General features: G+C 50.1%; 1 protein-coding gene across 1 annotated transcript; it reads right to left on the minus strand.

Moving 5' to 3' along the window:
• Positions 1–17,036: 17,036 nt before the first annotated feature.
• GARIN4 (golgi associated RAB2 interactor family member 4) lies at positions 17,037–18,812 on the minus strand. The gene has a single exon (XM_069459622.1). It carries the CDS (start codon positions 18,810–18,812, stop codon positions 17,037–17,039), a length of 1,776 nt encoding a protein of 591 aa, XP_069315723.1.
• Between the last annotated feature and the right edge of the window lie 2,534 nt (positions 18,813–21,346).

The raw sequence follows: 21,346 nt of genomic DNA on the forward strand, positions 1-21,346 counted from the left end.
GGCACTCCAGCGCGGGCAAGACAGCGCACAGCCAGTGATGCGCATGCGTGCGAACATGCTCGCACATGCGCACGTAGCATGAACACGTGCGCATGCGAGTGAGTAGTGCCGCCTCCGCGGCCAATAGCCTGCAGTGGGAGGTGATTTGAGACCTAAGCCTGGTGCCTGGCAAGTGGGACTTGAAAGTCTTATGCTCGCTGCTCCTGGGTCTGGAGAGGACACAGTCACAAGTCTGTTGAGGTGAATGCCTGGATTTTAACTGGTGGCAAGTGACCTCTTTGATGGAGGCTTCAGGGTAGGGTTCAGTGCTTACACTTAGTGACAGACGCGGCTTCCACCCGGGCCTTGGGAGGGGCCATCATCTTAGGACATGTCAAACGTCCTCTCCTACAACCACTGCAATTCAGACATTTCGGGCATTTTAAGTTTTTCCCCTCTGTGTACAGTCAATATAGGCAAAGAAACCCAACAACTGGTTATTGCATCTTCTAAAAAGAAACATTCTCTTATGAATTAAATTCATTCTTAAATATTCAAATCCAATCCCTATGCAATTTTAATCATCTTCTTTAAAACAAACAAAAATTCCCCCTGGATTATCAGGCCCACTTAATAACCTCCTGAAGCCAGTCCCTGAAGGAGCATCAAAAAGTCTCCTGCCAGGACCTCCAGGGGAGGGATTGGCCACTGGTGCTCAGACCACCAGGTCTGAGACAGCTCTGGACACCCTGGCACAGTCAAAGGGGAGTGGGAGAAGGGGGAGGGGGTGTCCACCGCCTTCTGCCATCTGGGTCCGTCTGTGTCTCAGTCCCCTGCAGCTGAAGTCCTCCCCATGCTCTCATACACCTCACTCAGATTTCCCACCAAATCCTCCTTCCTTCCCTCTGGCCAGGCCACAGGATCTTCCTTGTTCAGGGAGATCCCTGGATGTGTGACAGCTTAGTTTCTATCTGCCACCAAACCCAGCCTACTCATTGGCCCCTAAAAGGCCTGCTCTCCTCATGACCCCATTCCTGACTATCCTGTCCCCACTAGACCTTGCGCCCTCACTCTCTCCTCCACCATGGTTAAGGCAAGGTTTTTCTTGCCCCTGAATCAAATACTGTGCTTCTTCCCTTGGTGATTTCTTATTCCTAGCTCACAGGCCACCCTTGGTATTTATTTACACGATTTCACTGAACTACAGATCTGAAGTGTGTGCCCCAACGGATGGGGCGGGAAAACAAAGGAGGGCTGTGACTATCCACCTATGATAACTCAGAGGAGCATGGAACCTGGGTGGGATGAAGTTTCTGCTGACTATAGCCAGGGGAAGGGGAGCCAAGGGAGGGAAGCTCAAGGGAGTAGTAGAGCAGGGAAACGGGACTGCATGGGTAAGTCTGGAGACCAAAAGTTACCATGATGTGTGCTGGAAACTGAAGGTAGTTTGGAGTTGCTGGAACATAGGTTTGAGGCGGGGAGTAATGAGAAATGAGGCCAGAGTTGTTCCAACTCCAGGGGGTGTCACCCATACTGCAGTCAATGAGAAACGTAGCCCCTGCTGTGTACAATTTTGTGTGGCCTTAGAGCATGGCCCTGAGTGAGTCTGAGAGGCAGGTAAGAGCTAAGCTTGGTGATAAGGGCTACAGTATAACAAGGACTGAAGAACTTGAACTTTAGCAACTCTACCCCCAGATGTTGGAACCCAACGATGCCATTTCCTTCCAGGCATCCACACTCTGGTCTTTTCCTTCTCATTCCCCTCCTCCTTAGATCACAGCTAGAAGACACCTTCAATGCCATCAAGGGCAACCCCCCTCTTTTAACAAACAAAACAACACAAAACAAGTAAAACAAAGACTAAAACAGGGGATTGGTTTGCCAGAGGTCACATAGTTAGCAGCAAAATCTACCAGCTCTGTTCTTCCCTCAGTTCCCTATGGGCGATGTCCTCAACATCCACCCCACCCCCCAACTTCTCCTGGTGTTTTCTTTCATGCATTTGGTTGTGGCTGAGGCTAATTTACCTAATTCCCTCCCCAGACCTTACAGTTAAAGTTTAGCAGGGGATCCTGGTGGTTGGACAATGAGGCCTCATGAAAGATTTATTGGGGAACTGTAGGAAATGTACTTCCTTCCTCTTCTGAGAGCACTTCCAGAAGTGCTGTGGTTCTCCTGGATGTGCGGGTTGTGGGTGGGACCTGCACACAGCCCTGGGTAGAAACTCTCAAAGGAGTTTGGAAGAAGGAGGCCCTTGGGAGACAGATAGAAATGTAAGGCCAGAAAGCTCCTAGATTTAACCTTTCCTGTTACTGCTTTGGAAAAGAATGCCAGATACACCTGTACAGCCTACAGTGTGGTCTGGGGTGACCACAGAGACAGAACTGTAAAAGGAAGAGAGACTGTCCTGTTGCCACCTGCTTGGTAGTGCCCATGATGTTGGCGGTGAAAATACTTAGAATTCAGGCCTGACCAGGGAGGGAGCAGTGGCCCGCGGGATGCTGGGAGTGATGGAAGGAGCCCAGGATGCCCCGGTGCACGTGCAGCCAGCAGGAGGCCTGGGGTGCACATGGATCAGTTCTGTGTGTCGTCAGTAGCCGGTGTTCCCTTTAATCTCCCCTCCGTGGAATGGCTGTACTCTCTCTCCCCTTGACGTCAGGCTGACCTGTGATTTGTTTTAGCCAATGGAATGTGAGAGTAGCACTAGCAGGAGCTTTAAATGTGCTTGTGTGGTCTGGCGTGGTCTCCTGGGCTTTACCCCCGATGAAGGAAGCTTGTCCTGAGTGTCCGCTAGTCCCAGAATGAAGAGAAGCATGGAGCAGATACGAGCTTGACCCATGTTCTGAAGCAGAGCCTCCCCAGCCAGCTTGCGGGTCTTTGAATGAAAAGCAAATGTGATTGCCGTCTGAGATCTGGGGGTTGCTTGTTAAGCAGCAAATCCTACCATATAGGTTCTTCTGAGAATGAGAGAAAACACAAATGAACAGTGACTTAAAACAAAAAGGTTTTATTCTCTCACATTGAAAGTCCAGAGGTAGGCGATGCAGGGAGTTGTCAAGACCCAGGATCCTTTCAACTTTTGGATTTGTCCCCTCCAGGGTGTGGCCCTCATCTTCATGGTTCAAAGTGGGGTGAGCGCTCAGGGTCCAACCATCATGTCCACATTCCAGCCAGTAGGAAGGAGGACCCAGGGAGGGGAGAAGAACATACCCCATACCTTTAAGGAGACTTTGTAGAAGTTTCACACCAAGAGTAATTTTCAAAATATTTAATGATCAGTACGGCATGGGTTTCAATTAATCAGAATGGATGCCAGCTATAAACAACAGGTACATCTCTACCTGTGCAAGTGGGTTAACCATCAGCCCTGATCATGTCTTTCCACTTACAAATATTGGCCAGGTCTCAGTCATATGACCACACCTATCTGCAAGCAAGGCTGGGAAACATTGCCTTTATTTGCACAGCCATGGGTCCAAATACAAATCAGAGGTTCTACTGCTAAGGGAGAAGGAGAGGGCATTTATAGTGGGACAGCTAGGGACTCTGCTATGCTATCAAAAACACTTAGGAGAGCTCTTCGTACAGGTCCACAGAATTTTTCAGATTTCTCTAAAAACAAGTATTTTTCATAAATCATTAGGCAGCAGAATCTGACCTTAAGTGGCTATTCCATTTGGAGTGAACATTCATACATTTGCAGCAGATATATTTGTTTGATTATGAGGTGCTGCCCCGGATCCCTCCAGGGTGTTTTGGGGGGGTGTATGTACACACACACACACACACACACACAGTATATATACACGTACATATCTATGTCTATATACAGTATTGCCTTTATAAAACATAAGTTCTGAATTTGAAGCACATTTGCCCCCAGAATTTTGGATAAATAGGGTTATCATACATCCCAGTTTGCTTAGGACACTCCTGGTTTCCAACTGTAGTCCTGGTGAAACTATTGATAACTCCAAACCTCCCTTCCCCCACTTTCACTTTCAAAATTGCCTAGTTTGGAGGATAAATTGTCTGGTCAACCTGTGGATAAGGAATTATGAATCTGTACAGAGTAAGTTCTCAATAAATGGGGGCAGTTATTAACATTCCCAAGTAGAGCTCCTGTAGAGCCTATTTATGTACAGAGATATGCTAAATGTGTTTTCTTTAACTAGCCATTCAGTTCCTCCTGGCTAAACAGTAGCCTCATCCCCATTTTGGCTCTGTTGTTTATGAATTGGCTTCCAAGGTAGTGTGGCAGCCAGCTTCATCCCAGCTGCCTGTAAGTGGTCACAGGCTCGGAAGCAGTGAGCACTAAATCAAGGCTGTTTTACTGAAGCAGGAAAATGACTAGCACATTCTGAACCTTGACAGGCTTTTCTTTCCTTATTTATGGAGAATTTAAAAATAGGTCTGGTGATGGCTCTTGGCAGCTAAATTCCATGCACGAGCTCCCCTTTCCACAGCAGAGATGGAAGGAAAACAGCTGACTGGACAGGCCTTTTCTTAATTTGAGGTTCTTCCTCCAGGTTCCGCAGTCAGGACCTCAACTCCTAAGTGACTGGTGCCAGTGTTTGTCTGAGCAGGGCCAGCCCTGAGCAACACTGTAGAAGGCCCCTTTCTGTCCCCTCCCCGCTGTGTTCCCTCACCATACCCACCGGCCTTGCCTTCTTCCCCTTTCCCAAGGCAGAGCACAGTGTAGTATCTCCCCAACGGGGCTCATCTTCATTTGCGCCTGCGGTGTATATGAAAATGCAATTGCTGAGTCCTGCCCCTAGGAGGGTGATTGAGGAGTCTGGGGCCAGGCCCAGAAGTCTGTATTTTTAACTATACCCCTGGTGCTTCTGAAGAGCAGCCTGCTTTAAGAAACACTGTTTTTTAGTACAGTGAGCAAGAGCTTTGGAATAGAACAAAGCTGAGTTCAAGTCTAATTTCTGCCACTATGGCCATGGGCCGTTACTAAGCTTCTCTGAGTCTCAGTTTGCCCATCTGTAAAATGTGAAAATTGAATAAAATAATGTATTTAAAGATCCTGGAACCGTAACTGGCAGATGATAAGGGCTCAGTAAATATTAGTTCCTACCAAATCCTGCATCGCAGTAAGGTACAATTGACTAACAAGACAGTTGTGGGTTACTCTTCCAGAGAGATCAGCTTTTAACGGGGGAGGGATAAAGTGTTTAGGACAACAACTGATTCTCCAGCATGGAACCTCAGTGGAAATATTTGAGGGGAACAGGACAGGTCTTCCTAGCCCCTGCAGATTGTACTTGCAGGATTTCCAATAGAAAATTTTAAAAGCCTTACCCCTTCCTTTCCTCTTCTTGCCAATAATCTTTTGCTTCTCCCTCTTTAAAAATCAGATTGGGCTGATTCTATTATACCAAACTACTGGTTAGTCTTAGCTTATATTTGGTAGAATGGCAGCCTGTGCAGGAGAAGTTGATTGATTACTATGTTTCTCTTGTCATGATCATAGTGTGGTCCTTATATGGTATTTACTGAGGTCCCATTGGCTTGGTGCAGGGGTGATAGGATGCAGTAGTGAGGTGCAAATCATTGGTAATGGCTTTGGTAGACTCTCATGATGACCATGGCCGTGCTCCATGTCCTCCAAATTCTTAACTCCACACCCCGGGGAGGAAGCCTCAGAAACAGGTGGTAGAGAGGACCCATCTTGGCATGAATGCTGACAGGGCTTCTCCAGACATTTAGTGACAACCAAAGTAGTTTTATCTCTTGTGATGTTCAGCAGGTATTTTGCAGTCAACAAACATTTATCAGTTGCTTGATTCTATATTTTTGTTTACCCAATTTCCCTAAAATCCTTAGGAATCTAGTTCTTGATTCTGGGAGAGGCATGAAAGGGGAGAGGTGAACTGTGGGATTAGATAGTACTTTATAGTTCAACTTCTATATTTCTGCTGTATTGTGGGGCAGTATGGCTTAATGGGAGAGGATGGTCTTTGGAGTTTGATACTTGGTTTCAGGTGTTGCCTCCACCTGCTATTAATGAAGATAAACTGTTAGTGGCTTAATACAGTGAAGGTTTATTTCATTGGAGTCATAGTCCAGTGCAGCTAGCAGAGGCTGGGGTGGAGGGTGCTCTGCTCCATGTAGTCATTCAGGGACCCAGGCTCCTCCCGTCTTCATCACATGTCTTCATGGTGCCCTGGGTCATCCAGAATTGTGATGTGGAAAGGGGAAATGGAGGCTCATCTGCAAGGCCTTTATGGGCCAGGCCTAGAGGTGTCAAAAATCACTTCTGTCCCCATTTCATTGCCCAGAACTTAGTCATATGGCCTGCCTAACTGCAAGAGGACTAGGAAATGTAGTTTAGCATGTGCCTAGAAAGAAAAGAAGAAAATGGATACTAAGGAGCATTAGAAGGTTCTGCCAGAACCATTCAGCAGCTTTGTGACCTTGGGCAAATGACTTTAACTCTCTTAGCCTTAGTTTCCTCATTTGCACAATGGGAATAATACATATCTAATGGGTCTATTGTGAGGCTTAGAGAAGATAATGTATGTAACATGCTTGATACAAACTGTGTCCTTCCCATTTTAAATACACTGATGAATACCTTTTCCTTCCGTGGGCAACCCCAAATATTGACTAGTTGAAAGCTGGCCTTGGCAGACTTTTATCTGGTTGGGGAACCCGCATCAGCATACACTGCTCCTGTCACCTGGGAGTGGAGGGTTCAGTTTGGGTGATCTCCTCTCAGGGAAGCAGGGAGGTGGTCCCTGAATCTTGGGGGAGTTTGTTTTAAGGTCTTTTCATAGCTTGTGTTGAGGTTTTGCTGGAGTATTACCTTAATAGCCAGGAAAAGCTGTTCTCCAGTTACTTGGAGGAAAGTAGCAGAATAAAATTACTTTCATGGCAGCTCTAAGTATTTGTGTTAATAGAAGTAAAAACACTCTGATGAAACTAGTAGACTATTGGAAAAATTTTGGAAGACTCTCTCCTTCTCTTGAAATCTTTAAGAAAAGGTCAGTTTCTACCTTTTGGGGGTTATTTAGCACATCCCTGGCTAAGGTCTGAAGAAGGGGCTGTGGCTTCTGGGGCCACCTTCCTCTCTCCCGTCCTTTCATGGAGTAGTCCTTTTCTTCCTCCTTCAGGAAATGAGGTTCCTAAGCCTTCGTGCCTGAGTTGACCTGCTCCTGAGCTATCTTCTGAGGCCTTCTTTGTAGGAACATCCAGACTGCCTAACACCCGCCCCCCCGCCAGGTTCCAGAACATTCTGTTCACTTGATCAGCCATGCCCAAGGATGACCAAGTACAGGAGGGCCTGTGCAGGAAATGCAAGGGAAGAGGAGAATAGTGAAGTGTTGTCATGGGAAGTGAGATATAAATAAGACGCCTCTGTTTCCCAAGAGGCAGTAATGCCCAGGTGCCCTGCCCTCCAGTGTGCACGCTGTCGGGTCATTTTGACAGGGCATGTTGCTGAATCAGAACTCAGAGTCAAGAGAGAAGAAAGGAGGGGAAGACTTGGAGGCCAGATGCTTTTTCTTCCTCTGCCTTCTGTTGGGTGGCTCAGAGACACACATGGAAACCAGACTGTGCTCCTTTGAATGACTTCCAGCCACGTCCCTCCCCCACTCCCAGCTGAAAGCCACTCTATTTTTACATTTCTCTTGGGAAGTAGATTCCAAAATTTCCCTAAGGCTTCCCATCAGGGGTGCCTCTGATTTCCAGTAAATCCAGGGTCACATAATTTTCTATATTCATTTGCATTCAGTTTGCATACATTAGCATGCCACCAAGTTCTGGGCTCTGAGTCAAAGCAAGATGGGGAATGAATGCAAGTAGGCTCCAGCTTTTGTGCCCCTGGGAAGTGGCCGAGGAAGGCAGCCTCAGGGAGAGCCACAGCCCTGAGTTGCAGGCAAGAGGTCTCGTCCTCCCCTTGGCCTGGAGGTCCTCTCCCCGGGCCTGCTGAGAAGCCTGCCACGGGGTCCTCTGTTGTCTGGACCCTGAGGCTTCATCCTCAGTCTGTTGGAGCCTAGGAGAGGGGGTTGGAGTCACGTGGTGGGTGTGGGAGTTGTGTCTTGTGGGACAGGAGTTGAGGTGAGGAGAGAGCCTCAGATGTGAGTACAGGCGAGAAGGTGGAAGGGAGGCAGGAAAGAGCAAGGGATTGGAGGAAAGACAGTGTGGGAGGAAGGGAGCCAGCTGGGGGTGGGGGTGGGAGCAGGTGTGGGAGGAGACGGACACAGTCTGACTGGAGATTGAGACAGCCCATGAGGAGGGAGGCCCAGAGTAGGAAAAGCTTGGTGGGTAAGTAGAGGCAGTAATGGTGGGCAAGCGATGCATGGCTAGTTGAGAATGGAGAGTGGACGTGGAAACCTAGGAAGTCAGTAATCAAGCTTAGAGAGTGTGTGGCCAGGTGGTTTCTCCGGGGGCCATTCCTATGCTTTCTTGCCAGACAGGTGCTAGACGGGTGTTTCTTGCTCCTGCCTGGAAAGTCATCCCTTTGGTCTGTCCTGGGATTGTCTGAGGTGTCACAAAGCCTGAAAGTGCAGATGATATATTTTAAAGTGACTCCAAATGCAACAGATGACATAGAGATGGGACTTCGGGCTGTTTTTCTAGAAGGAACAAGCTGCCCCACCCACACATGCAGTTCATTCTCCCTGTGGCCAAGACACTCCTGTGCCTGAGTGAAAGGGAATGCCTATGGCAGAAACGGAGTGGTCTCCCAGCCAGGGGAGAGGGTGGCACCTGGTATGGTACCCAGTGCTCTAAGCCTGTGTTCCCCAACCCCACCAACCCCCTAGGCTGCAGAGGTCTGCGCCCCTCGTGGAAAAATTGTCTTCCATGAAACTTAGGAATAGGGGTGGGGAGGCACACAGCAGGTCAGCAGCAGGTGAGTGAGCAAAGCCTCATCTGTATTTATAGCTGCTCACTCCCCATCGCTGGCATCACCGCCTGAGCTCCGCCTCCCCACAATGGAAAAATTGTCTTCCGTGTAACCCGTCCCCGGTGCTAAAAAGGTTGGGGACCGCTGCTCTAAACCATGCAGTTTATTGCTGACTTGTCACAGTGTAGGTCAGAAACCTTCTAGAGCCATGTACTCCATGGAGTCAGCCCGGGAGTGCGGGCTCCTGCGTCAGTCCCTTGGGATTTAATTCTGGCTCCACCAGTGGTTGCCTTGGGTAAGTTCTTCTAACTCAACTGTGCCTCAGTTTCCTCATCTGTAAAATGGTGACAGTAAAGCCTACTTCATCGTGGAGAAAGAACCAAATATGATAATCCCTGTAGAGTTCTTAGAACAGCAGCTGGCAGAGAGGAAGCACTCAGTAGATAGTACTGTTATTACACACTGCAGCCCCAAATAAGATGCAATAAAAAGACACAGAGCTTGGACAGAAGCAAGGGATGGGCTCCCAATTTCCTGGCTCTATGCCCAGTGTGGCAGCTGCTCTTAGAGTTTCAACTTAAGTTGCTGCAGTCACAGCAGCAGGCTGTGTGCGGATGAGGGCCAGGCACGGGCTCTGGCCAACCACAGGTTGGGAAATCACCCTGTTAGCTGATGATGTTTCTTTTGGTTTAATGATTTCTCTTCCCTCTTAAAGTTTTTCTTTCTTTCTTTATTTTCCTCCAGGAGGGGAGTATAAGGAAAAGAAATTGCCCTTTTCTTTGGTGGGAAGGAACACATGGGCTGGAGGGAGGGACCCCAGCGAGAAGAAAGGCAGGGGACCCTCCATGGCTTGTTTCTACCACTCCCCATAGAGGGCCCCTGGGGAGGGTCTGCTGTGGGCAGGAGGGACTAAAAATTATTAGCTGTGTCTCTCCCTATCCTAAGCCTCTTAGCGCTAATGGAGATCTCTAGAAGGAGGCCAGGAGGAGGGGACGTGTGGAAGGATGGAATGCCTTGGCCACAGTCGTGTCTGGGTGCACGACTAGAAGGTCTTTAGAGCCAAACCATGGCAAACTTTGCTAGACTGGGATACCAAGAAACAGTAAGACACAGCCACACCCCTAAAGGAGGTTACAGGTTATACCAATTAAAATAATTATTTCAGTCCCTTCTCACCCTCCACAGAGACCATTTCTCCCCCTGCCCCAGGCACACAGAAGCCTTGGGACTCTCGCTGTGGCCCCAAGGTGATGTCCCTGACAGCACACCCAGGCAGCATTCTCAGCTTATCACGAATTTGCAGAGCTGCTGTCTTGTGGCTGAAAGCAATGAGCTGGTGGATTAAAAAAAGTTCTGAGAGGCTTCTTAGAAAGTCATTCTGTATATCACTAACCTCAGATTCCAGAGCAACGTGCCAACCTGCAGCCTCACACTTCCCCTCAAGATCCAGCTGCTGATGCTGTGGATGGTTGGTGGTCCAGCTTGGGACACCCCTACCCCTACCCCAGCCCTGCCGCCTCGGGCCATAGCTTCTGCCTGCTTGGAGTTGTTGTCAGAGGAAACAGACTTCAACATGACACAGCTGCTATCTCTTTGGCCTGGCCACAGAGTTGTGTTTTCTTGGCCTATTTCACCCCAGGTTTATCTTCAGCCAAATTTCAATCATCATCAGCTAAATTCACCATCCCTGGATGCCCAGAAAATTTTAAAACTGGTCTGTAGGCTGCCAGTTGATGTTAGAGTTCGGAAAATCATTGGACTTCAGGGTCAGAAAGGAACAGCAGCTGCGTCTGGGATGCATGAGGGGGTTGCAGGGGCTGGTTGCACTGATCCCAACTTGCTCCATTCACAACTGCCCTTCCCCAGCCCTCGTCTGTCTCTGAAGGCTGGGACCAGGGCCAGGGTGGTACTGGCCTCTCTGGGCACAGAGGCTTGTCAGCACTGGTTTCGCTCCTTGATCAAGAGGCCTAAGGACATTGAAATGGCGAGGCAATAAATGTGAAACAGAAACAAATGGCTTTAGTTCCAGTCAAAAATGGAAAGGAAGCTGTTGACATTCTTTGAGGCCCACTATAGGCTATATTTTATGCTGTGCTGGCTAGAACCCTGCCACTTACTTGAAGTAGGACTTTGGGAAAGTCCCTTCTTTAGGCCTCAACTTCCTCATATGTAAAGTACATCTGGGATTAGTCAAGAAAGACCCTGCCAGGCCTGACATGCTGTGGTATCCCAGTAATCTCTGTATCACCCAGAGATCAAAGAGTTTGGGGATATGTGGGGAGAGTTGGAGAGAAAGGGACAAAGAAATGTCCTGTGAGTTTAGTTAACTAAAACGGTGGGGGAAAGGGAGGGAAGTAAGGAAGGGAAAAGGTGGAAGAGGAGAGAGTGTAAGAGGAGATAAGGAGAGAGCACAAAAGACAGAGGTGGCCACACAGTTACTCAGCACTCCTCAGGTACGTCCTGGCCAGAACGTGGAGGGGGACGTGGTGACATTTTGATTCTTCACCCCAGGGCTACCTGTATGGGGTTGGTCACTTTGTGAAATGCTATTGAGTGGTATACTTATGACGTGTACTTTTCTGCATGTACATTATTCTCAGAATAAAACACTAAAAAACCAGGAGAAAGAACATAGCTTGAAAGCAAAGAATAAGTCTTTAAAAAACAAATTTGGCTTTATGAAAAACTTAACTATATTTGTCCACATTTTCCTCATTTCTCCTTACACCAGTGTAAATTGCTTTATGACAGGGCTTCGGGGCTGTGACAATGTCAGCGGGAAAAGAAAACAGGGGACACGGTAGGCATCAGCTGAGGCTGTGAGGAGCAGGCTGGCTCTCCAAGGCAGGTGCCACTCAGCTGCTCCTTGCTGCCGCTCTGGTAGTCCGCACGCATTGTGCTGTGTGCACGTGTGCGCCTGTCTAGGAAGATGCTTCCCAACCTGTGGTGACCATGGCACACATAGAAAATGACAACATTGGAATGGCACACTGGGGTGCCTGATGGAGCTCCTGGCAGTCAACGCCGACTGGCCTCATCTTCCAGCTGCCCCAGGATGAGAGGTGGTGGTACCCAGCACATCTGTGTGGAGGCGCCCACTTAGCGGGTGGGAAGGCAGGGACCACGTTTCAGGTTCTCTAAACTGGCACGGGGAAGAGTCTGGGCTCCCTTTGCCCTTCTGCTGCTGCAGAGCCCCGCTGTGCACACCCCTCACAGCTGCATTCCAGGTGCCATTTGTAGTCATACAGATGGCGGGGCTCAGGGCAGTTATGTGGCATTCCAGGTCCCTCCCCTGTTCAGACCCCAAGTGCCACGTGTTCCTCCTTGCTTTTCTGTGAGCCTTTCTTCTTGCCACCCCCTTTACAGACCAACAGTAACGACAGGGGAAGACGCCTCCACTTTTGTCAGTTCCACCTCCTTTCCGGGCCTCGTCTCTCCTTCCAGCTTAATTTTCACCACACTCTCATCTCCTCTCCCTTCCCTCTGCTCACCCCAGCACGTGACACTTTGGACGCTTGGCATTTCATACACACTGCACGTGCCTGCCATCTACAAGTGAGCCCACATCACTCAAGTCCCTCTCTCTCCCTGTCCTGCTGTAGCCTCTGCCAAGAGCACTCAGCCTGTCATCTCTCTGCTCAGACCTCCCCCCCCCCCCCCCCCCCCCCCCCCCCGCGAAGCCTCCTTCTGCACAGTGCCTGAGAGCCACCCCCACACTTGGGTTTATATGACTGGTGTGTGCATGTTGATGGTCCCTGATTTCCTATCTGGCCCACAGTAGGTGCTCAGCAATTGTTTCTCAAATGCCTTCCAGGCTGCAGAGGGGTCCTGACACTAACTCCACCCACACACCTACTCTTGGCAATCGCTCATTGTCCCCTTGAGTCGGCAATCCCTGGCCTCTCAGGGGACCTGTCTTGTGGCCATCCTATGCCTGGTCACCCTACTGCTGGGGGAGTAGAGCCATGCAGTCTGGATGAGACACGACCTCTTAACCAGCTTGCACCTCTGGCGGCTACCTGCAGCTGAGCACTGGGCCGATTTCCAGTAAATCAGCATCAGGCTGATTGCAGTGTGATAAAGGGAGAGGTTGACAGCGACTCGGCTCAGTCCTGGCTCTGCGCATCCAAGCGCCGACTGCAGTAACAGCACGTGGCCACAAGGGGCTCTGCTGGGCGACTCTCACGCCCGGCGTGGAAGGGCCCAGCGGGAGAGCGCCCCGCCCCGCTCCTGGCAGATGAGAAAGGGACCGCTCCGGTGGTCTCTCCTCTCAGAGGTCTCCGATGCTGAAGCCCCACAGCCCCCCTGGCTGCCTTATCTTGTGTTTCACACCTTCACACCTTCCTGCCTGCTTTCCCAGAACCTCTCTCCTTGCCATCTCCTTTACAGACCTCAATCACCTCAGGGGACGATGCCTCCACTTCTGTAGTTCTACACCATAAGCCCCTTCCTTGTCCTTTGGGCCATGGGAAGGACAACTGTCCTGTTTTATCTCTTCAACATCTCCTGACTCTGCCGCCTTGTCTCCCCGCAGCCACCGAGGTGTGGGCTCCCCGTCTCTGGCAAGGATTGATGCAGTGGCTTCCTGAAGCCCCCTGCCTCCAGGCAGCCCCTGCCCATCACCTGTCCACCCTGCAGCCAGGGAGACCTCACTCCCATCAGGCACCACCTTCAGGGGCTCCCAAAGGCCCCCCAAGATCCAGCTGCCTGATCCTCCAGCCTCATGTCCCTCCTCTCCTCCCTCCCTCCAACCAGCAAGACTGGAACTTGTCATCGCCCAGCACACCGTGATGTTTCTGGCCTTCGCACTTGGCACAGACTCTTTTCTGTGGCCTGATCCTCCCTCCCCACCCCTCCTCGGGCCCCTCCGCCCCCCTTACCCTCGTTCCCCATTCCTTCTTCACCTGGCAGAGCCCTATGTGTCCTTCAGAACTGCCAATGGTCTGTGATAATTCCTTCACTGTTCAGAGGAATCCGTCCTCTGAACAGATTCTCTTCCCTGAACACGCGTCGCTCACTGCATAGAGTCGTAATGACACTCGTCCCTCTCCTCCTCAGGCCCTGCGGCCGCCACATGGCAGGTGCTGCACTGGAGTGTCCCCCCTCTGCACCGTCACCCCCTCTCCGGCTTGAGCAGGTCCTGGACGGAGAGATGTGAGAGTCAGAATAGAGCACGTATGTGCAAGAACTTTATAAATGGCTAAGTGCTACATGAATGTTTTTACTGCGTGTTTGTCTTCCAGACGAGTCCTTAGCTACACTTGCCTGTGTGGAAACCGGAAGATTAAAGGAAGGTGGTGCGATCTATTTATAACTTCCCTACCTTTGCAAGGGAAAAGCTGGCCAAGAGTAAACCATTAATTTGTCTCCCTGCAGGCCCCCAATCTTCTCTGGAGCTCTGAGTTAATGATTCTGAGGTTGTTTTCCTCACGGGGCCAAGTCGTATCTAATCTTCGGCATGTTCCCTTCTTTCTTAAGATTAACTTGACTCACTGCAATCTGGGGTCAGGAGCCTCGTTTGGCAGAGGGACAAGGCAGCCATGCGTAGATCTTAGGCCCTCTTCCTTTCTCAAAGGCTCCTGGACCCCATGCCCACGGTTCCCTCTCCCGACAGAAGAGACCTGTCCCAGCCCAGTGATGAAGACTGTGACTTTCCTCAAAGTCGCTTTAGGAATGAACTGTGCGGGTCCAAGCAACAAGGATGCTGTGATCTAACTCATAACCCCCCTCACATGAGGTCTAAGGATTTGTTTTTGGTATCCCAAGAAGAAATTTTCTGAAGATTCAGTATGAAGAAACCATTCTGGGCCTGGTTTTTAAGAGTTTGATTCGTGGCTAGGGGAGGACTGGGCTGCAGAGAGATGTAGCTCTAGGCAGGAGAGGTTCCTGGTTGGAAGCAGGGTCTGGGATTCCAGGAGGTCTGTTTATATGAATAGATGTAGCGCAGCCCACGGCAGAGGCTGCGAATAGATGCCCGGGAGCTGGTTATGGCTTAAGGGTGGACTGGATACTACTGAGATAAGGCCGTCTTACCTCAAGAGTTGAGTCTCCTCAGCCTCCACCTCTCCTTCCTCTCAATCCCGTAATTTTGGTACTCCTCCCTGTAGAGTTCTGGAACATGGTAGTAAGAACTTGGTACGTCTCAGGTCCTCATGGTGCATCAGTCTCCTTGAACTTGTCCACTTTTCCTCCTCCCCATGCCTCAGACAGGGCTTTGCAGAAAGAAGTGGGCTGGTGGGTCACTCTTTTGCAAAGGTGCCACTGTGTGACTAGAGTAAGTTACCTTCTTGAGCCTCTGTGTCCTCATCTGTAAAAGAGGGATATCATTCCTTCTTTTCCTAATAACCAACCAAGGCTTCTTGTAATAATAAATGTCATTAACATTCTGATTTTGGTTGAGCTCAGTGGCTCCCACCTGTAATCCCAGCACTTTGGAAGGCTGAGGCGGGAGGATTGCTTGAGGCCAGAAGTTCAAGACCAGCCTGGGCAACATGTACAGCCTGTCTGTACAAAATTTTTTTTTTTTTTAAATTTAGCCAGGTGTGGTGGCGTGCGCTTGTAGTCTCAGCTACTCAGGAGGCTGAGGCAGAAGGATCACTTGAGCCCAGGAATTTTTTTTTTTTTTTTTGAGACAGAGTCTCACTCTGTTGCCCAGGCTAGAGTGAGTGCCGTGGCGTCTGCCTAGCTCACAGCAACCTCAAACTCCTGAGCTCAGGGGATCCTCCTGTCTCAGCCTCCCGAGTAGTTGGGACTACAGGCATGCACCACCATGCCCGGCTAATTTTTTCTATATATATATTTTTAGCTGTCCATATAATTTCTTTCTATTTTTAGTAGAGATGGGGTCTCGCTCTTGCTCAGGCTGGTCTCGAACTCCTGAGCTCAAACGATCTGCCCACCTCAGCCTCCCAGAGTGCTAGGATTACAGGCGTGAGCCACGGCGCCCTGCCGAGCCCAGGAATTTAAGGTTACAGTGAGCTGTGATGGGGCCCCTGCACTCCAGCCTGGGTGGCAGAATGAGACCCTGTCTCTCCTACTCCGAAAAGATTGAATCTTAACAAAAGAGGCCTTCCATATTTATATCACTTTAATGCATACATAAAAGTGAAAGCACAAGCAGAAGGAATTGGTTAATGTATGTCTGGGGCAATAACAACTTCATCACAAGAACCACAGAAATTGTAGGACCATTTTGATTTCAGAGATGTTGAAATGCAAAAAACAGCAAAATAATGATAAACATCCTGTACCCACCTCCTTGCTTAAGAACTAAACAAGTCCCAACATCGCTGAAAGCCTGTGTCCACTGCCTTGACCCCAACTCTTGCCTTTCCACAGAAGAGAAAACCATTGTCTTGAATTTTGAGTTTACCACTCCCCTGTTCCCGTGTGTGTCTATTTTACCAAACATGTAATATATTATTTGATCTTGTTTTTGAACTGTTCTATAAGTGGAACTATATCTTATTCTATGATTTGCTTTTTTTAAAAAAAACATTATAAGCAGAATTTATCTTTGCTAATAGGTGTAGCTGCCATTTATTTTTCACTACTGAATATCCCCCTCTATTCATACCCCACTGTCTTATCAATTCTTCTGTTGATGGAAATTTGGGCTGCTCCCAGTGTTTTGCTATTAAATTATTTTGCTGTAAACATTCTCATAGCTGTCTCCTGGAACACGCATGTGTGTTTCCCTGGGAACACACCTAGGAGTGGAATTGCTAAGTCTAGACAGTGGTCCTGTCTGTTCTGATTGCCAACAAGTGCTGCTGCTTCCCTTGCTCCCCCTGACTAGTCCAAGGGGTTGAGGAAGTCCTGTTTCAGCTTTGTCTATGGACCTCCGGGGGAAGAAAGGTTTGTGAAAAGGATAGGGAGATGGTGGAGGTTGAGCTTCCCAGCCCACAGTCTGTGACTCTCAGCCAGGAAGGGGTTGAGGCAGGATGGGGCACTCATCTTGCCTCTGCTGAGCATGAGTGTGGCCCTGGGGTCTCAGGCTGCAGCACAGTTGACATCACAGAATCGACTGTGAGGTCACTACTGGGCGGTGGGGTGTGCACATTCAGACGGAAGGCAGCAAGCCACTCTCAGATGTATGGTTCTTTATTTAAACTGCAGTAAAAGAAAGCTGGAGTTAGCTTTCCAGGGATATTTCCCGGAGCCCCGGGGCCCATGTGCAGTTTCTGCTTCCAGGTCCTATTTAATGGGCTGTGAAGATCACTGTCTCCTTGATCTCGGAAGTCACAGAGCCAACCATCTCCAGGTCCTGGCCACTCTCCCCCGCCTCCACGATGGCCTCCATGGTGTTATTCTCCACTGTCTTCGCCATGATGTCCACATCTCTGCCACGTGGTGAGCTCACTGCTTTTGTAGTAAGGTTGGCTTTGATGTTCTTCCAGAAAGATCCAATCCTGCCGCGTCTCTTGCTGGAACCCGAGCTAGTGGTAGACATGCTCCTCCCAGATTTGTGAGAGGTCCTCGAATCCTTGGTGATGAGGGTGTGGCTGACGCCTTTGTGCGAGCTGCCGGTCCTGCTGGCCCCCGGGCTGCGCCGCCGTTTCTCCTTTCTGTCTTCTCTGCTGGCTTCGTGGCTGGATGAGGACCGGCTGGAGGATTTTCGGGCTATCTTGTCTCTGCTTGTCTTGCGGCGACTCTCACCTGTCCTGCGGTGATGGGTACTCCTGCCACTGAGCGCTCTGTCCTTGTCCCTTCTCTCCCTTTTCCCCCTCCTCTCCCTCTGTTCCTTGAGGGCTTCAGGGCTGGCATGGGCGTGCCGCCTGTCGTGGGGTCTGCTCACGCTGCTCTTGCTTGGCAAGGTTGAGATGGAAGGTTCCTCTGCTGGACTGTTGTCTCTTTCTCCAGCAGTCTTGCTGGTAGGTTCTATGCCGGCAATCGCCACACTCATGGAGCCCTCTGGGGAGACGTTAGTGGACATGCGGGAGATATGCTCTGAGGACTTGCTTGCAGCCCCTGCCGCAGCCACCTTAATGCTCTTTGGAGACTTGCTGGCAGTGCCTGCGATGGCTATGTTGCTCTTGCTTCCTCCTAGGACGGCCCCTCCTGCGATGGTGCTTACGTCTCCAGACTTGGTCGCTGCCAAACTCAAAGCACCTACAGTGCCCGCAGCTGCCCCAGCAACCGCTACCTCTGTGGTTGCCCCTGTTGCTGACTCTTTGGCAAAATCTGTAGGTTTTGTTTTTGGGTTGGATGCATCAGGCACACTGAGGGGTTTGTGGGAGTCATGTTGGACCCACTCCCCCCCAGCAAAAGCGGCAGAGGTGGCCCCGCACACCTCAGAGACTATGTGGAGGCTCCTGATGCTGACCTGGTCCTGATCCCCCTTTCCTTGCAAATCCGCGCCTCCCAGGCTCATTGTGTCTTCCTCAAGCACAGGCATGCACATGTCCTCCGCTGGAACGGCGTAGGTGCTGCTGTTACTGTCCACAGGGGGCCGCAGGAGGTAAATGAGTTTTTCCCAATAGGCAAAGAGGTCTTTCTGTGAATCTACAGGTGGACACAGCTGCAGGTAGCAAGAACGGCCGGTGGCAAACTTTAGGCGCAGCTGTTGTTTCTCACGGTCGTGAACAGAGATCCTTACAAACTTCAAGGGAAGGAGCCTGGTGAGCTCTAAGGCCTTTGCAGCCTTGCGGCGTCTCCCCTTGGTGGGCTGGCCCTGTCCACCATACTCGTCACAGCCGGCGGCCGGTCGGGCCAGCAGCATGACGTCAGGGAGTGGGAGGCTGGGGCTGGTGCACGCGATGCCCACGGTCACCATTCGGACACGGTTGTGCACGTCAATCACTTCTCCCCTTTTGGTGATCTGGATAAAGTCACTCTCAAATATTGGTGCATACTTGAATATGTCATACTCTCCCTTGTACAGCTGTCGCTGCAGTTTCCCCATGGCGGTGTTGAACATGCCCACCCTGGAGCCACTCTTGGCAGTGTAATATGGCAACAGACTGTCACTGGTCATGGCTCCCAGGGTCTCCCTTGGCCTCGCTGGCGGGCGAGGGAGCAGTGGTGCTCCTGAGTCACGGAGATGGCTCTGCGGCAGGTCTCTCCGCCCCACCCCACCCCGCAGGCCCCCCCTTTTGCCTCAGAGCCTCCAAGAGGCCGAGGTTGGGGGCGGGGGCACAGACGGTTGCCGTGGGGATGCAGTGGAGCGTCCGGACTGCAGACTGAATCTCTTCGCCGATGTAGAGACGCAGGGTGGACTCCCGAGAGGGTTTCTGACTTTAACCCCCGCTTCCACCTCTGATTTTATATCTTCCTGACAGTCTACAAAGTGCAGTCCTAGCGAGAGAAGTGACCACCGTCTTGGCCTAAGTCCCTGAGCAGCCATATTTATCCTCTGCTGCCCTTTGTGACCTGTCACTGTCACACACCCCTTTGTTTTCATCCCCTGCTGCCCCCCTGGGCAGGGCCACCATCCTAACACCCTCCTGCTCCCACAGAGGACAGACCCACCCCGCCAGACACTCAGGTGAGTGCCAAAATAAACATTTTTTCAAATGAGAAAATTTTGTGTGGCTTCTCCCCCCCACCCAATTCAAAGGGTTCAGCAAACAGACAATATCTATAGGAATGCTAGAGGATGGGATAAGTTTGAACCATTTGAGTTACACGGTTGAATTTTATAGAAAAATCTAGAATTGGCAGTCCTGGTTCTTAGCCTGTTCTTTTCATAAAAATCTCAGTAAATGTCGACAATGATGATCTTTAATAACAACCTTAACCTTTCATAATAACATTAAAGATTATTTCTCCTAGGTGCCATACTGTGTTCTTCACCTGTTATCATAAGAACCCATTGAGCTTGGGGCAATTGCTACTGTTCCCATTTTGCAGGTAAAGAAACTGAGTTTGTGTCCCTTCCCTACATTCGTAGAATTAATAGGTAGAGGAGGCATCATTTGAATCTGGGCTCAGCCGATTTTAAAGTCTTTGTTCTGAACCACTGTAGTACTTTGCCTCTCCAGGAAAGCTTGGGCCAGCCACAGGTTTTCAAACTGGATGGACTTAAGAAGACCAATTTGGTGCATTATGGGAAGCTGCATGTGTGTGCGTGTGCACACGTGTGTGTGTGTGTATTTGTGGATGTACGTTATGGAGAACCCGGGACAACCAGTTCAGACAGGGGCTGGGCTGAGCTGGGGATGAAGTTTCCCAGGGGTCCACCTCCGTTCCTCCCCTCCGTCCCCTCCATTATGCTTACACAAACACCCCATGCAGGGGAGCCCAGTTATTCTCTTAAGACCCCCAGTTTTTGCTCCCTTCTCCCTACTTCCTGCCCAGTGAAATACCAGGCAGAGGAAAACAAGAGGAAGGTGTGAGCTTACTTACAAGGTGTGAGCCCCTTTGCCAGGGGCCTGCCAAAGGCCCTCCTGAACTAACCTCCCTACCACGCAGAAGTGGTTTGGAAGCCGTTTATACCTGTGGGACACGTGCCATTCTTCCACCTGCTTGTTGCCATGCCCGCACAGCTTGCCACAGAATAAGTGATTTCTAAACTGTTACTTGAAACTTCTGAGAAGGATCCCCCGCTCCCAACTGTCTTTTCTCCCAATTTGATGGTTATGCCTGGAATCCCACCTTAGAGATTCATTCCCTGAGGATAAAGGCACTTCTTAGAATGCACACACCTGTCCGTCAGTGGATGGATGGGTGAGCAAAATGTGGCGTATCCATATAGTGGAATGTCATTCAGCCATGAAGAGAATAAAGGACTGTCACACGCTGCCACGTGCTGAGGCTTGAAAACATTAGACTGAGTGGAAGAGCCAGGCACAAAAGGCCACATATTATATGATTCCATTTATATTAAATATCTGGAATAGGCAGATCCATAGAGACAAAAAGCAGATTGGTGGTTGCCAGGGTGGTTGCCACTTCCTCATCTGTAAAGTGGGGTAACAGTTGTGAGGGTTAAGTGGGACCATGTTCGTGGAGTGTTCAGCTCATTGCCCTACTCAGTAGATGTTAGGTAGCATTGGCATTAGTCCCCGATAGTCCTTTTAGCCTCAGTGTGAAGTCCTTCCTGAAAGAAGTTGTAGATGAGACCTAGAAAAGCTTCTGGAATTAGAGCCACCATGAGAATGCAGGAGGAAGCTCCGTGGGCAACCTTGACCTCCTTGCAGGCAGATCTGGACTGGAAACACTGTACACTCCGCAGAGAGACAGCACTGCAACCCAACCAGAGGTGTGGGACAGGGAAGAGAGGAGACAGCTTGATAGCATTTGGGTGTCAGGGGTTTATTGAAAGCTCATGGAGAGAAATTAGGATAAAGATGGAAAAGGACTTCAGCTCTTGACAGAAAGTGAAAGCATTCAGTTTCAGAACCCCTGTCCTGGCCCAGAACCCTTCCAAGCTTTTTACTCTGAAACGGGTGTCTGGCCAGATCTCAGGGAAAGACCAGGGGGACAGGAGGAAGGCAACGGGAAGGTGGCTTTCCATGCCCGGCTAGTGTGATGTCACCACCCCCAGTGGACAAAGACATTGGCAAGCCA

Source organism: Eulemur rufifrons, chromosome 27 (genome assembly GCF_041146395.1).
Source record: "Eulemur rufifrons isolate Redbay chromosome 27, OSU_ERuf_1, whole genome shotgun sequence".
Lineage (NCBI taxonomy): Eukaryota > Metazoa > Chordata > Mammalia > Primates > Lemuridae > Eulemur > Eulemur rufifrons.

Coding starts and splice junctions, on each gene's coding strand:
- GARIN4 (XM_069459622.1), bottom strand. CDS start 18,812: ATGACCAGTGACAGTCTGTTGCCATATTACACTGCCAAGAGTGGCTCC.